The sequence below is a fragment of the Anabrus simplex genome, chromosome 2, assembly GCF_040414725.1.
Source record: "Anabrus simplex isolate iqAnaSimp1 chromosome 2, ASM4041472v1, whole genome shotgun sequence".
NCBI lineage: Eukaryota > Metazoa > Arthropoda > Insecta > Orthoptera > Tettigoniidae > Anabrus > Anabrus simplex.
The window spans coordinates 201874159-201892456 of NC_090266.1; the positions used below are offsets into that span (position 1 = coordinate 201874159).

General features: G+C 40.9%; 1 protein-coding gene across 1 annotated transcript in view; it reads right to left on the bottom strand.

Moving 5' to 3' along the window:
* Positions 1-2874: 2874 nt before the first annotated feature.
* The window catches only part of LOC136863486 (protein DENND6A), a 150551-nt gene continuing 135127 nt past the window's right edge, over positions 2875-18298 (bottom strand). The window contains exons 7-8 of the mRNA XM_067139885.2: positions 14871-15083; positions 2875-4061 (exon numbers count right to left, since the gene is read on the bottom strand). Of these exons, the coding sequence (XP_066995986.2) occupies positions 3864-4061; positions 14871-15083 (411 nt within the window). The 3' untranslated portion in view covers positions 2875-3863. The remainder of the gene's footprint in view (positions 4062-14870; positions 15084-18298) is intronic.

An 18298-nucleotide genomic window follows, 5' to 3' on the forward strand; every position in this document is an offset into this window, starting at 1 on the left:
TAAGTGAGCACGAGTGGCGACCCTCAGTTGTCTTCCCTTCAACTCTGAGTTGGGTAACTAAAGTTTTCAACCTCTAAATTTTGGAAATCTTGTCTCGGCTTTTAAAAGTTCCATCTTTAGTCACTCCTTTTAGTATGAGATTAGCCTCTGCATCATTGGGCCTTACGCCCACGTAGGTTCTTACCTTTTCCAGAATGTTCTTTAAGGAGTGCTGGTGTTTCGCCTCCTTGCCTTTTTGTTAATGGCATGTTGTGTGTAACCTTTTCTTTTTATTTATTCTTAAGGTCTTGTAATATGGGTAATTATGCCCCTGTTTATTATTTATAGTTCTTAGGGTAACTGTGTCTACATTTTGGTTCCCTTTGGGAACAGTGCTTTAACTAATTGTCGAACCTTGTAATAGATCTCAACCGTGTATAAACACTTTGAAGTGGGGTCACCCTAGGGGTTGTCGTGTGTAACTAAGGGTGTCAAATGAAACTGATGCCTGTTTGAGACTAGACTCTTGTATCTTGGAGCTGAGACTCCTATTAATTGTACCCATTTGAAGCAACTTTGCTATTTCAATTATACACCTTCATATGTAATTTAATGACTGGGAGTTTCCCCCAATCTACTTTTTACCTGATTTAGGACTTCCAAATCCAAGGCATTATTAGAGCTTTGTGAGCCATGGAATAGCCGTAACAATAAGAAAACATAAATGTCCAATAATACTGCCCTGTGGAACCCCTCTGTTAACCATTACAGGATCAGATAATGCTTCACCTACTCCAATTATCTGAGTTCTATTTTCTAGAAATGTAGCCAACCATTCAACCACTCTTTTGTCTAGTCCAATTGTCCTCATTTTAGTCAGTAATCTCCCATCATTCACCTTATGAAAAGTCTTGGATAGGTCAATAGCAATACAGTCCCTTTGACCTTCTGAATTTAATATACCTGCTGCAATCCTACAAGTAAAACTTTACTGGAATAATCCTTCCTAAACCCGAACTGCCTTCTAACAAACCAGTTAGTAATTTTGCAAATGTGTCTAACACAATAAAAAAGAATGCTTTCCCAGAGCTTACAAACTACACGTGTCAAGCTGACTGGCCTGTAATTTTCCACATTATGTTTGTTACCCTTTCCCTTGTACACTGGGGCTCCTATTACAACTCTCCATTCATTTGGTATAGCTCCTTCATGCAAACAGTAATCAAATAAGCATTTCGGATATGGCACTATATCTCAACCCATAGCCTTTAATATATCCCCATAAATCTTATCAACCCCAGCTGCCTTTCTAGCTTTCAACTTTTGTATATTTTTATAAATGTCTTTATTATCATAGATAAATTTCAGTATTTTGCCATTTATATATTCCTAACTGATCCTTCTGCCATTGTTCTCACCACTTTGTACCAGTAATCACTCTCGCTACTTTCCAGTTTGTTGCTTCATCTGAGTCCACCCAGCTTTCACTGCCATACAGCAAAGTTAGTCTGAAAACAGACTGATGTAAAGATAGTTTTGTTCGGGTGAAGATTTCTCCCTTACAAAATACCGTTGATCAGACTTGTGAACTTACAGCATTAGTGTTGCTGCACAATGATTCAATTTAACTTAATATACTACCATCCTGGGAGAATACACATCCTAGATACTTAAAATGATCCACCTGTTCCAGTTTTGCATTTCCTTCCTGACGTTCAATCCCATTAGGTTTCCTTCCCTTCTGACATTACTTTAGTCTTGGAAATCCTAATTACTGAGCAGGTGGCTACACAGTTTGGGGCACGTAGCTGTCAACTTGCATTCGGGAGATAGTGGGTTCGAACCCCACTGTCTGCAGTACTGAAGATGGTTTTCCATTTTCACACCAGGCAAATGCTGGTCACTTCCTTCCTACTCCTAGCTCTTTCCTATCCCATCGTCATGATAAGACCTATTTGTGTCAGTGCAACGTAGACATAACTGTAACAAACAAACAAAAGGAAAACCGAGCTCGATAGCTGCAGTCGCTTAAGTGCAGCCAGTATCCAGTATTCGGGAGATAGTAGGTTCGAACCCCACTGTCGGCAGCCCTGAAAATGGTTTTCCGTGGTTTCCCATTTTCACACCAGGCAAATGCTGGGGCTGTACCTTAATTAAGGCCACGGCTGCTTCCTTCCCACTCCTAGCCCTTCCCTGTCCCATCGTCGCCATAAAACCTATCTGTGCTAATTTTCATATCATAATTCCAGCACCTTTTTTTCAGGCTCCAAGATGTTAGATTGCAGGCTTTCCGTGTCTTCCATTAAGATCAAGTCACCGGCATAGGCCAAACTGCTTACTACATTTCCACCCAACTAAATCCCTCCCTGTCATTTTATACCACTCAGTAAGTGATCCAATCTATACTATAAATAATGACAGTGAAGTATTACAGCCTTAATCTAACCCCCTTAACTACTTTGAATCAGGAACTCATTTTAACATCAATTCTCACTACAGCCCAATTGTCAAAATTGTCAATATAAACACCTTTGATTGCCTATAATCTTCCTGAACTGCTTTTCCAACACCTGTGGAGTTGCAGGTACATACTGCGTCGCAGATGTGGATTTGGCCCTGTTTTATGGTCGGATGCCCTTTACAATGCCAATCTTAAGTGGAGGGATGTAATCACTACTGTGTGTTTCTGTAATGATTGGTAGTATGATGCGTTGTTTCAATATGAAGAAGAGAGTGTTGGGACAAACACAAACACCCAGTTCCCAAGCCAGAAGAATTAATCAGACACTATTAAAATCCCTGACTTGACTGGGAATCAAACCCGGGACCTCGGAAACGAAGGCCTTAATGCTCAACATTCAGTGAAGGAGTCTGACCCTATGATTGCCTGTAATAATCTACCGCTAATCCTGTAATCCCCTTGAATGACTAATATCTTTTCTCTTGGTGCTCTCTTATACCTTTTCTAGGTCTATGAAATTCAAACATAATTGTCAATTCCTTTCACAGATTTTTTTCAACTACTTCACGCATACTGAAAATCTGTTCCTGACAGTCTATCTGTGGCTGAAACCACACTAGTTTTCATCAAATCTATTCTCCACCATTCATCATACCCTCCTTTCTGAATTGCTTGCGACTTCCTTGCCTGGTGTACTGATCAATGAAATAACTGGATAGTTGTTGCAATCCTCTCTTTTCTCATGTTTATAAAAAGGAGCAAGTACTGCTTCGATGTTAATATTACTTATGAAATGGCATGAATAATAATAAATAATGTTATTTGCTTTACGTCCCACTAACTACTTTTACAGTTTTCGGAGACACCAAGGTGCTGGAATTTAGTCCTGCAGGAGTTCTTTTACGTGCCAGTAAATCTACCGACACGAGGCTGATGTATTTGAGCACCTTCAAATACTACCGGACTGGGCCAGGATCGAACCTGCCAAGTTGGGGTCGGAGACACTCAGCCCGGTGCACGAATAACAACAATGATAAAATGGTACTCAGAACTGTAACTCTTTGTCTGTCATCACGTGATGGATCATGTAGCACTTATAGGATTAAAACCCTAACAATATCGTTTTAGACTACTGCTGTTATCTTCACATATATAATAAGATAATGCAAAGTCTGATAAATACTCATTTCTGATCAATAACGTTATTTCACAGGAAGAAAGGCACAATCTTTAATTTACACACGTTTCAACAACATTTCAGTTTACGCAGTTTGCACTTCTCTGTTCTTCTACTAGAAACTTTTTGACCAGAACAACTATCATACTGTACACACACCCAATCTGTTGTAGGACCTGTAAATATGTCATGTTCTTGCTCGACAGTGATACCTATACGAGTAGGTTCTGTCGAGAGAAGACGTCATCAGCTGGTTTTAAGCACTGTTTTTAAATCGTCAGGCAAAGTGCAAATGATATCGGCCATTCGTAACCGTAACTGATCTCTCGTAGTGTCACGTAATGGTAAATCTTCCAGTTCACTTTGTTCCAACTTGTGTCTTATCCGGAGAATCATATCGACCACTTCAACTTCTTGTTTTCCTTGTACCCAAACCTTCAGGTCCTATAACAAATAAGCATTTTGAGAAAATAATATTTACATGTAGAGAAAAAAATGAGGGAAAGGTATCAAAACTTTAGTTAGTAGTTTATAATGTGAGAGAGAATGGGAAGGAGAAAGGTGAAGAGGGAAAGATGGATGGAAAAAGTATATCACATGAGAAACAGAAAAATATGGCTTTATAAATACAGTAATAGCATTAATTATATCACAAACAATATATTATAGTGAAATTTGTGTATGTTAAGTCACTAGTGGAATGCAGTACTGTGATCAAAATTCCTCAGACTACACAAATAGTTTGAGGAAAAGAGTGTAGAGTCAATAGTTTTTTTTTGCTAGGGGCTCTACGTCGCACCGACACAGATAGGTCTTATGGCGACGATGGGATAGGAAAGGCCTAGGAGTTGGAAGGAAGTGGCCATGGCCTTAATTAAGGTACAGCCCCAGCATTTGCCTGGTGTGAAAATGGGAAACCACGGAAAACCATCTTCAGGGCTGCCGATAGTGGGATTCGAACCTACTATCTCCCGGATGCAAGCTCACAGCCGCGCGCCTCTACACGCACGGCCAACTCGCCCGGTAGAGAGAGAGTCAATAGTGTGGAGACTAAAGCAATAATGGCTGGTAATCTTGATGTTTTGTCCCTTAAAACAACAACAACCACCACCACCACCACCACCACCACCACCACCACCACCACCACCACCATCATCATCGTCAGTAAGCAGGTAAGCAAGGCTATCTCCATACAGGCCATGAAGGCCCTTGGAGGAGTGAAATGTGAAGGCTTCCACTATCCGTGATCTCAGCACCAAGTGGGATAGAGTGGCTGCCTGTATCCCCTGCTTGCATCCAGAAATTAACCCAGTACTTATTTCTGGCCTTTGCTGGCAGGACCTAGTGTTTACAGTGCACTATGTCTTCTGGTATAGGCTAGGGCAATTTTGTTACTTTCACTGATCTGTCTCTGTCTTATCTTTGGCTTTGACAATATGAAAGTGACTGAGGTATGAGCGATGCTAGTAACCCCATTCCTTATGCAGCCCGCCCCTGCTATGAATTGTGTGAAAATGTTGCTTACGGGGTCGGTTGTGGCATGCATTTCAGTGGGCTTGGCAGACTGATATGTAATAGCAACATCTGCCTTGGTGAAGAAAGCAACGGGAAACTACCTCACTCCTCATTTCCCTAGTACAACTCTTCGTGATGCTTAGGCCATCTATGACAACTGATGGTGGAGCTGTTGAGGATCCAACCAGCCTTAGGGCTGAGGACTGAACATACATACACACATATTTCTCGTGAATGCTAAGTGAACCGCAGGGCCGAGTGCTACTCCAAAAGTGTAAATCTTGTTTCTAAAATTTTTAAACTTGCTGACAAGGAATGGAACACATGTCTATTTGGATGAACCAAGCAGAACTTTACCACCTTGGCTAGGCAGCACCTCTCTAAGCAAGTAGAGAATTAAATTTCTCAAGTTTTACTGATATGTTTTTATCTGGATACAGAATGTAAAACAAAAATGTTACATATCCTCTGTGGAGAAAATAAAAATTTGGGAACCAAGGAAGAACCATTGAATTCTGATAAAATTTTATCAGTGTGATGGCATAGGCAATATAATTACAATATCAGTGCATCAGGGCAATGTTCCACCCAACTTTGATGCAGAATATGTCTTTTTATGCTCAAATACAAGCATTTGTACAATAAGTAGAAGCATTATTCTTTTGCATGATGCTTTGTGATGTAGATTACTGTAGTCACGTCCTACTTCGTGAACCACAGGTAATGGCTGAGTGGTCTAGTAAACAGTCCCAAGAGTCTGGAGACCAGTTGCTATGGAAAAAAATTTGTTATTTCGGACATGTCCTAACGCAATAAATTTCATATTGTGTTCCATATTGACTTACAATTAAAGTATAATAAAAATTTCCTTATATAAGAAATTATACTGGTAAAATCCATCTTTCAATACTTTACACAATCATCTAATAGTACATGTTTTGGTCCTTTACTGCACCATCTTCAGCTATAGTTAAATGGCATTATGAAATGAAATGAATAAAACATTAAAAGTGTGAATGGCAATACAATGTTCATATTTTAAACACTGGAACTATTGAAAATGACATTCAAGCAATTGGTCACTGAGTCAAATGATACTGACCGAGTTGGCCATGCAGTTAGGGTCACATGGCTGTGAGCTTGCATTTTCAATGTGTTAGTGTAACAAATTACTAGGGAAAAAAAATTTAAATGGTAAATCTTGAGAAGGTTAAAAACACCATGTAGGATCAAAAAGTACAATAATGTTCATTCTTGAATTAAATTGCTAATTGGGGTGAGTCATAGTTGCTGCAGACATATCTTGTAAAACTCTTATACTACTACCTTCAAAACAGGGATATTTCCAATAACTCATTTAAGCTCACCAGTCAAAAAATTAGTCACCCTAGAGCGCACACACAGATGGATCATTAAGCCTGTACAGATGGCGAAGCAAACAAATCCCGTGCTCTACCGCACAAGCACTGCCTCTATGTGAGCATAAGGCAGCAGAGATCAAGTGAGACATTGACGTTTCAAGCAGAGAGTCTGCGACATCGGTAGATGTAAGAATGCGACAGAGTAGCAAAAAGGGGGCAAATGTGTTTGGCCGTGCTCATGGCCATACGGTGTGTGAATTTGCTGGTTCTGTTGGTGTTTCGCAGTGGATTGTTTAATGTGTCTACAAGCAGTGGTGTACTACACATGGCCATGAAACACGACGTCAGAATTGTGGACGGAAAAATATCCTGACTGAGAGGGATCGGAGACGCGCTTCACGGCTTGTGAATCAAAATCGCTTCCAAATCCGACAAGAATTGCTACAGTCAGTGAATGAAGGTCCATCCTAACCTGTTAGCTAGAGGACACTGCGACGGGAACTGCATACAAAGAACATTTGGAGTCGGTCACCTCACAAGAGGCCAAATGCTCACACAGGCACATAAAACTGCGCACCTTCAATGGGCTAGATATCATCGAACGTGGATAGTAACTGACTGGCGGAACGTAATGTGGTCTGACAAATCATGTTTTTGCCTGTATTCCAATGACGCATGTCGTCGAGTGCAGTGAAGGCTAAATGAAGCATTTCATCCTGAATGTGTGCAAGATCAGGTTCAAGCCGGAGGTGGTTCAGTGATGTTTGGGGTGTGTTTCAAGTATCACGGATTGGGCCCGTTCACTGAGGTGACCACTAACATTAACCAGCATGTTTATTTAAATATTCTGGATGATCAGCTGTTGTCTTTCAATCAACATCTGCATAAGTATGCTATTGATATCCCAATTTATCATAACAAAAGCAAAGTTCATCGAGCTGGACACATATGTGACTGGTTTTATGAACACTCCCTCACCCTAATACATCTTGACTGGTCTGCAAAATCACCTGACTTGAATCCCATTGAAAATCTGTGGGACATGTTGGAACCGCGTGTGAAACACCGACATCAGCATCCCTGGAATTTAGTGGTACTGCGCAATCAAATCCTCAGCGAGTGGCTTAAACTGGAGGCGACGTACCTTCACAACCTTGTGGAATCACTTCCTAAACAAATCCAGGCAGTTGTTATCAAGTCCAGAGTCAGAGTTACACGGTATTAAATGATGCTATAATGATTTCTCCAGGGGTGACTAATGTTTTGTCCAGTGAGCTTATACTTTTAATTTAAAATGCTGTGTACGACCTTGTCATGAGAGAATGCAGTAAGACAGACATAGACCGCATAATTAAATCTGCCATCCCACATAACAGGATCTGAGAATACAAAACAAAATAAGGATAAAATTAAAATGATCAGGAGAAATGGAATTTGACAGGGAACTGTGAATGTTATTAAGGCTAATGGAAGAAAGAATGTAGAACTGGCTGAGTCAACAAACAGGATGCGCCTGGATTTGTTAGGTGTCTATGATATTCAGGTAAGGGAAGATGACGAGGAAGAGATTACAAAGTGTTATTAACAGGTGTTAAAAAGGAAAGAGCAGAGTGTGGGGTAGGACTGTTCCCCAGAAATACTATGGCATGCAACATAGTTTCTGTTAGGCACATAAATGAGCAAATGATGTAGGTAGATTTAGCAGTTGGATGAATTAGGACAAGAATTGTCTCGGTCTATTCATCATGTGAGGGTGCAAACAAGTTTTATGGAGCAAAGTGTGACATTGTAGTCAGGGTCAACAGCAAGGATAGGATAGTCCTAATGGGCGATTTCAATGCAAGAGTTGGAAATAGAACTGAAGGCTATGAGAAGGTGAAGGGTAAATGTGGGGAAGATATGGAAGCTAATAGGAATGGGAAGCGTTTACTGGACTTCTGTGCTAGTATTGGATTAGCTCCGCCCTGTGAACCACGTGACTTTGCCATGGTGGCGAGGCTTGCGCATCACAATGAAGCAGATAGCCAAGTGGTCGGTACAACCATACTGGATGTGTACCTGTCAAGAGACCAGGCTAACGAATGGTTCATCAAAAGGGTGGGGGTAGCAGGCTTTCAGAAGTTGCAAGAGCGGCAGTCTAGATGTTTGACTGATTTGACCTTGCAATAATATTTAATATGGTTTAGCTATGTTGATACTGCTACACGGCTGAAAGCAACGGGAAACTACAGCTGTAACTGACTGCCAAGGACATGCAGCTCTCTCTGTATGAATCAATAATGTACTGATGATGGCTTCCTCTCGGGTAAAATATTCTGGAGGTAAAATAGTCCTCCATTCGGATCTCCAGGTCGAGACTGCACGGTAGGGGGCAATCATAAGGAAGACGAATACTGACATTCTGCAAGTTGGAGAGTGAAATGTTAGAAGTGCTGCAGTTTATAATATGTGTATAAAATTATCTTTGGGGTTGCGTGTGTAAATGGAGGGATCTTTGTTCTGCTGTTTATTATTATTATGAAGAAAACGGAATCTTGGTTCTGCGCCGTAAAATGGTGATGCAGATGGTTTGAGCACCTTACAGTAGGCATGGCTATTTCATTCTCCCATCTTGCTGGCACCAGCAAGAACCCTTGCTTATTGTGTTCTGGAGAACAACGCAGAGCGTGGGAATGTTGTTAGAAGGAATTCACGGTTTCTGGCAAGTGTCAGAGTGTTCTGGAAATTGTCAGAGGGAGTAAAAACATTCTACCATCGTGTTAAGAATATGTATAGTCGATTCTGGTCAAATCGAGCATGTCATTGGTTGTTTGCTCCCTCTATATTGGAAGGGGACACTTGCAAACTGTGCAAACTGGGGAGTGGTTTATATTCTAAGATGAAAGCTAGCATCGTCTATTCTCATCTTGATCCTTTGTGAAGGTGGACGTGTCTATTCCGAGCTCTCCAAGGAGGAGTTCCGGCACAGGTAATGGCAACCCATCCAAATCTTGACCACGCCCAATGTTGCTTAACTTTGGAGATCTCACGGTATCCGGAGTTTCAACACGGCTACGATCACTAGCAAATCCACGGAGAGCAAATCAAATATCAAAACCCTGACATTAGCCTATGGCATTGTTATTTTATCTGAGTCTGTAGAAGATATGGAGAAATTGCTGAATGGTGTGTACACAGTCTTGGAGGAGGAGTACAAGATGAAAATAAACAAATCCAAAACAAATGTAATGGAGTGCAGTCGAATGAAGTTAGGTGATGCAGGAAATATTAGATTAGGAAACGAAGTCTCAAAGGAAGTAGATGAATACAGTTACTTGGGTAGTAGAATAACTAACGATGGCAAAAGTACGGAGGACATAAAATGCAGACTAGCACAAGCAAGGAAGGCCTTGCATAAGAAATGATATTTGCTCACTTCAAACACTGATATAGGAATTAGAAAGATCTTACCGAAGGCTTTCGTCTGGAGCATGGGATTATATGGAAGTGAAACATGGACGATAACTAGCTCAGAAAGAAAGAGAATAGAAGCTTTTGAAATGTGCTGTGGTGTTTTGAGGGAAGTGTAGGTGGTAAAAACGGCAGGGGTAGACCAAGGTATGAATATGACAAACAGATTAGAGTAAGTGTAGGATGTACTGCAATAGTTACGTAGAAATGAAAAGGTTAGCAAAGACAGGGTGGGGTGGAGCGCTGCAACACACCAGTCTATGGAAAGATGACCTGAAGATCGACATGGGATTAGCAACTATGAATGCATTCTTCAAGCATAAAGCTATTCACTGCAACACATGCAAGGGTAGGAATACCAGATCCGTAACAGCGTATATCATAACAAACTTTGAATTCAGGAAATCTGTTTGGAATGTTCAGGTATTCCAGGGATTATTCAACTGTATAGACATCTATCTGATCTGTAGTGAACTAAAGAAGGATATTGCATATTACATTCATATATAACAGTAACAAAATTTTTCAAGTCGCTAATATTTTCAAGTTTCTTTTTAAGACCGATAATACCAATGCTAGATTACTCTACAACACGAATGTCTTAATAATATTAATAATTTTCTAAATTTGGGGGTCTATGGAATGAAATAAAATCAATGACGGGCAAGCTATTTAGGTCAGACTGGCCAAAATTTTAATATCCGCTACCGAGAACATGTCAATGCAAAATGATCTCGGCCATGAATGAACACATGGAAGATTTCAATCACTCCTATTCTTCCACTGAAAACGACATGAACATAATGAAGATCTTACAGAAGGGCAATATCTGGGAAGATATCCACATTCACTTGGATCGAAGATTTAATGCAGCCTTCAACCTCATTGAAATTTTGGAGAAAGTCAATATCTTTTATGATGAATATTTTAAATCAAGAGTTTTTATTCACAACAACGATCATTTTAAGATTTTACGAATACAACTCTTAGTTCTCACAAACTTTATCATCAAGAGTTTAATGAACAATTCAACCAGTTTTATTGATTATATGACTTGCAACTTTGACAAAGTTTGCCAATATTTTATTTTAAATGTCCTAGCATACAAAAGTGTTTTTAATGTGTCTTTCCAATTTAATAATGTCATTTTTGTATTCTGATATATTATTGTAGTTTATACTAGCTGATGATGTCCCCTAGGGGACGAAACATGTACTACATACATACATACATACATACATACATACATACATACATACATACATACATACATACATACATACATACATACATACATACATTATCATTATAGACTGTTATGCCTTTCAGCGTTCAGTCTGCAAGCCTCTGAGAATTTACTAAACGTCGCCACAATCCTCGATTTGCAACTAGTGTTGTGGCCTCATTTAGTTCTATACCTATTATCTTTAAATCGATAGAAACCGAGTCTAACCATCGTCGTCTTGGTCTCCCTCTACTTCTCTTACCCTCCATAACAGAGTCCATTATTCTCCTAGGTAACCTATCCTCCTCCATTCGCCTCACATGACCCCACCACCGAAGCCGGTTTATGCGTACAGCTTCATCCACCGAGTTCATTCCTAAATTAGCCTTTATCTCCTCATTCCGAGTACCCTCCTGCCATTGTTCCCACCTGTTTGTACCAGCAATCATTCTTGCTACTTTCATGTCTGTTACTTCTAACTTATGAATAAGATATCCTGAGTCCACCCAGCTTTCGCTTCCGTAAAGCAAAGTTGGTCTGAAAACAGACCGATGTAAAGATAGTTTCGTCTGGGAGCTGAATTCCTTCTTACAAAATACTACTGATCGCAACTGCGAGCTCACTGCATTAGCTTTACTACACCTTGATTCAATCTCACTTACTATGTTACCATCCTGGGAGAACACACAACCTAAATACCTGAAATTATCGACCTGTTCTAGCTTTGTATCACCAATCTGGCATTCAATTCTGTTGAATTTCTTACCTACTGACATCAATTTAGTCTTCGAGAGGCTTATTTTCATACCATACTCATTGCACCTATTTTCAAGTTCCAAGATATTAGACTGCAGGCTTTCGGCACAGTCTGCCATTAAGACCAAGTCGTCAGCATAGGCCAAACTGCTTACTACATTTCCACCTAACTGAATCCCTCCCTGCCATTTTATACCTTTCAGCAGATGATCCATGTAAACTACGAACAGCAAAGGTGAAAGATTACAGCCTTGTCTAACTCCTGTAAGTACCCTGAACCAAGAACTCATTCTACCATCAATTCTCGCTGAAGCCCAATTGTCAACATAAATGCCTTTGATTGATTTTAATAATCTACCTTTAATTCCATAGTCCCCCAGTATGGCGAACATCTTTCCCCTCGGTACCCTGTCATATGCTTTCTCTAGATCTACGAAACATGAACACAACTGCCTATTCCTCTCGTAGCATTTTTCAATTACCTGGCGCATACTGAAAATCTGATCCTGACAGCCTCTCTGTGGTCTGAAACCACACTGGTTTTCATCCAACTTCTTCTCAACGACTGATCGCACCCTCCCTTCCAAGATGCCAGTGAATACTTTGCCCGGTATACTAATCAATGAGATACCTCGATAGTTGTTGCAATCCTTCCTGTTCCCTTGCTTATAGATAGGTGCAATTACTGCTTGTGTCCAATCTGAAGGTACCTTACCAACACTCCACGCTAATTTTACTACTCTATGAAGCCATTTCATCCCTGCCTTCCCACTATACTTCACCATTTCAGGTCTAATTTCATCTATTCCTGCTGCCTTATGACAGTGGAGTTTATTTACTATCCTTTCCACTTCCTCAAGCATAATTTCACCAACATCATTTTTCTCCTTCCCATGAGCTTGGCTGTTTGCAACACCACCATGATGATTTCCTTTTACATTGAGAAGATGTTCAAAATATTCCCTCCACCTCTCCAGTGATTCCCTGGGATCTATTATGTGTTCACCTGAATTACTCAAAACACTGTTCATTTCCTTTTTCCCTCCCTTCCTAAGATTCTTTATTACTGTCCAGAAAGGTTTCCCTGCTGCTTGACCTAGCCTTTCCAGGTTATTACCAAAATCTTCCCATGACTTCTTTTTGGATTCAACAACTATTTGTTTCGCTCTGTTTCTTTCATCTATGTACAAAGCCCTGTCCGCCTCGGCCCTTGTTTGGAGCCATTTCTGATAAGCCTTCTTTTTACGTTTACAGGCTGCTCTCACTTCGTCATTCCACCACGATGTTCGCTTTTTTGCATCTATACACACAGTTGTTCCTAGGCATTCCCTTGCTGTTTCTACTACAGCATCCCTGTATGCCACCCATTCACTTTCTATATCCTGAACCTGCTTACTGTCTGGTGTTCGAAACTTCTCACTAACCATATCCATGTACTTCTGTCTAATTTTCTCGTCCTGGAGATTTTCTACCCTTATTCGTTTGCAGACAGATTTCACTTTCTCTACCCTAGGCCTAGAGATACTTAGTTCACTACAGATCAGATAGTGGTCTGTATCATCGAAAAATCCACTAAAAACTCGTACATTCCTAACAGATTTCCTGAATTCAAAGTCTGTTAAGATATAGTCTATTATGGATCTGGTACCCCTAGCCTCCCACGTGTAGCGGTGAATAGCCTTATGCTTGAAGAATGTATTCGTAACAGCTAAACCCATACTAGCACAGAAGTCCAGCAAACGCTTCCCATTCCCATTAGCTTCTATATCTTCCCCACATTTACCAATCACCCTTTCGTATCCTTCAGTTCTATTCTCAACTCTCGCATTGAAATCGCCCATTAGCACTATTCTATCCTTGCTGTTCACCCTGACCACGATGTCACTCAATGCTTCATAAAACTTGTCAACTTCATCCTCATCTGCACCCTCACATGGTGAATACAAGGACACAATTCTTGTCCTTATTCCTCCCACTGACAAATCTACCCACATCATTCGCTCATTTACGTGCCTAACAGAAACTATGTTGCGTGCAATGGTATTCCTGATAAAGAGCCCTACCCCAGACTCTGCCCTTCCCTTTCTAACACCCGTCATGTACACTTTATAATCTCCTATCTCTTCCTCATTATCTCCCCTTACCCGAATATCACTTACTCTTAGCACATCCAGATGCATCCTCTTTGCTGACTCAGCCAGTTCTACCTTCTTTCTTCCATAAGCCCCATTAATATTGATAGCTCCCCATCGAATTCCATTTTGTTCGCCAAGTTGTTTCCAAGGAGTCCCTCGCCTGTCAAATGGGCTTAAAGTGTTCTGAGCTCGGTAAATTCATGAAGCAGGATGCTGCCCTACTTGCACATAGTCCAAGTGAGGATCTCTCCTCTAACGGGTTATGGACCACCAGTGAATTGTATAGTCCTAGCCGCCTGAGCACAAGGAGGGCCACGACTCAGAATATGTCCGAGATGCCCACTCCCATTCCATAGCAACTGGTATCCCGACTCTCAGGACCACTTACTAGGCCACTCAGCCGTTGCCCATGGTTCACGAACTAGGACGTGACTACAGTAACCCACAAACATGAACCATAAAACATGTACTAGATATAATATATTATATATGTATTGAATAGGCGGACCACTTAAATATAATATTTAAGTTAATCTTAAATATTCGCTACTTGATTTTACTGTCAATACAGGATTATCTAAAATGAAGCTGTTAAATCTTGTTACATGTAAGGCACAATTTATGACAAAGGTATTATATTGGACAAATATCAAATTACAAACTCAGCTTAACAAGCCACAACGTCAAACAGTAAACTGTATTGTTCAGCATATGGCAACAGAAATGTATAATCAGAATGTTCTATGTATGAGAGAGAGAGAACATAAAATATACTTTAAGAGAATAAGAAATATTCTAAATAGATACTTACAGCATCAGACAATGCCTCTAACTGAAGAGCTTGCAATTTTTGACTCAATTCCCGATATCGAGCATTGAACCAACCACTGAAGTTTGGTGATCGGAAAAAACGTTTATATAAGCCAACCCAGTCTCCTTTGATTCCAGAGGTAAGTTGAGGACCAGATGTTTCTAATGTCGCCAGGAAGTCATCAGGGTTAAAAGGTCTAGGTGTCGGAGCAGCCTGCGAAGAACAAAAAGGTACAGGATTACAGTGATGATGAATTTTTTTGTTTTTCCTCCCTTAGGACCAACAACCACGAGATACATATCAAGCATAAGTTCAAACTGTACCAGTTATGGGTCGAGCAATTAACAAATCTAACAACCGATGATGATGATGATGCTTGTTGTTTAAAGGGGCCTAACATCGAGGTCATCGGCCCCTAATGGTACAAAATGAAATGACAACAAAAAGTTCAAAATCATCCACTGACCAAAATAAAAAAAATGTCATGAAGAATGAATGGATGGACATGAACAAAAAGAAAAAGTGGATCCGACTAAAAAAAAGACCATAAATAACAGTATAACTGACCAAGCGACCACTTATAAAGCATAATCCTGAATCGAGGATGCTTGATGTCAAAAGGGGTCCAAAATCTAAGTCTAAGGCCCCTCAGAATGGTACATGTCGAGAGTAAAGTAGAACCATGGTATTTGCCATGTTGGGGTACTAATCAAAAGTAGCGAAGACTCATGGTGTTCCATACAAGATGGTACTACTCACAAGTTATTGTACTTTGTACAGGTAACGCGGACCTATGGTGTTTCTCACACAATGGCGCCACTCATAGCCAATGCAAACCGATGAGGTTCCTCACCTAGGTGTACTAGTCACGGGTGCCGGTATTCCCCATGGTGTTCCTGACATAGTGGGTACTAATCACAGGCAACGCAGACCCATGGTGTTGCTCATATTGTGGTACAACTCACAGGCAACGCCCAGACCCGTGGTGTTGCTCACATGGGTATGACGCACGGGCACTGGAAACCCACAGGAGAACCCACTCTTTGCTGCTACTAATCACAAACCTATGTCATACCTAATATTGTTTTTTTTTTTTTTTGCTAGGGGCTTTACATCGCACCGACACAGATAGGTCTTATGGCGACGATGGGACAGGAAAGGCCTAGGAGTTGGAAGGAAGCGGCCGTGGCCTTAATTAAGGTACAGCCCCAGCATTTGCCTGGTGTGAAAATGGGAAACCACGGAAAACCATTTTCAGGGCTGCCGATAGTGGGATTCGAACCTACTATCTCCCGGATGCAAGCTCACAGCCGCGCGCCTCTACACGCACGGCCAACTCACCTAATATAGTGGTACTACTCGCAAGTACAGGCAACCCATGGTGTTCCCTGCGTGATGGTACGAATCAAAAGTAGTTTCATGGTTCTAATTCAATCATCCCTAGGTCGCCCCTTTTAGTTGCCTCTCACGACCGGGAGGGGATACCGTGGGTGTATTATTCGCCTGTGTCCCCCACCCACAGGGGGTAGAGAGAGAGAGAAAAAAAGATGAAAAAGGGATCCGTCACTTCGAAAAATGAAGTAATGGACGATGAAAGGCAAGGGCCACAAAGGGCGTGAAAATGAAAGATTTCCTAGGCCTCGAATGCTCTAATACCATTGGGGTCGAAAAGAACAAGAGTTGACCAAGGGAGGTCGGACAGGATAGACGAAAGTGAGGAGCGTGGCACAAATAAGTGGAAGCAATACCAAGACTCAGCTAAGGGCCCCGTGTTTGCCAATCCACGCTCCCACGTTGAGAGCCCCTTGTAGTCACCTCTTACGACAGGCAGGGGATACTGCGAGTGTATTCTACATGTGTGACCCCACCCGCAGGGGGTAGTGTGTTTGGTTCGCGAGAGGTATTTTATTTCCCTCAAGTCCACCGGCAAGCCGGTTAGGACCCCCCTATCCGCCACCTGGGATGCGCCACGTGGGAGTATCACCTCTCCCCCTGCTATGCCAGTAGTAGGTTCGTGGAATCTAACAACCAAGAATATTAAAGGACTAACTCAAAACTAAACTGTGAATGAATTTTGATGAAAATTTGAATTTACAATTTTATGACCAGTTTCAGTAACATTTAAATACATACAGTAAACAGTATAAATACTTTGATATAACCAGTATGGATGACATACATAGTACACACATTTTTTTATGTGATTGACACTTCTTCATAAATTTACAGTTCAAATTGAATGTCTTGAAACTCCATTACTCAAATTTTTATGTCTCTTGAAGTAAGTTCAATTCCCTGTCTGTCTGTCTGTCAGTCATACTCTTCACATGTATGTATTTCTCTATTACCCGATATTGGATTACAGAAATTTTTCCAATTTCTTAATGCAGAAGTTTCATCCCCAGAAGCAGAAAATATTCTGTAGCTCAAATTTTGTACAACATTAACTGTGCAATACAGCATTTATTGTTTATGTGTTACTGTTCCTATATGTAGGGCCTACTACAGTATTTCTTCCTGGCTGACCTAGGGAGATTTACATAGCGGCCTAGCTGTCTATCGCTGATGCATTGGCCATAGACGGCAGAGACAGGAATTTAAAGTACAGTAAGGCTTTATGGGCCATCCCTATGTATTACATCAGTACCAGGAAAACCTGGAGTGCCTTCTTGACCAGTCACTCATAGTCTGCTTACAGTCCTGCAATTGTAAAGCATGGAGCAATGCTAAGTCACAGTGAAAAATTTGAATACCAAGCAAGTTGGCTGTGCAGTTAGGGACGTGTAACTGTGAGCTTACATTCGGGAGATAGTGGGTTCGAGCCGCACTGTAAGCAGTCCCGAAGATGGTTTTCTGTGGTTTCCCATTTCCACACCTTAATCAAGGCCACGGTAATTTCTTTCCCACTCCTAGCCCTTTCCTATCCCATCATCGCCCTAAGACCTATTTTTGTCGGTGCGACATAAAGCAAATTGTAATAAAAAATAAATAATAAGTTTGAATGATAAATAAAGTGGACAAAGGTTAGAAAAAATGGTGTGATATTGTAGCTGTGTACGGAATTCCTCCTAGCATGCCACCTGCAATACTCAAGGAAACAGACAAGATTCATCTGATGGTTGGTAAATCAAGATTTACACTACAGCAGAAGAGACTTAAGGCAGTAAGTTTCCTGGTGCTCGAAGAAGCTATGATTCAGTGTGAGAGAGAGAAATTTTTAATCACCAGTAGCTTAGTTTGTGAAATTTGCTGAAGACTTTGGTTAGCAATCTTTCCAGGCCAGCTCTGAGTGGCTGGAAAAATTTGAACTTCAGAATGGAATTGTGCAAGTGCTGCAGATATTGAAGCAGAGAACAAACACTGTCAAGAAAAGTTTCACCAGCCCTGTTAAAGATGTACTGTCCTTCTAATGCATTTAATGCTGATGA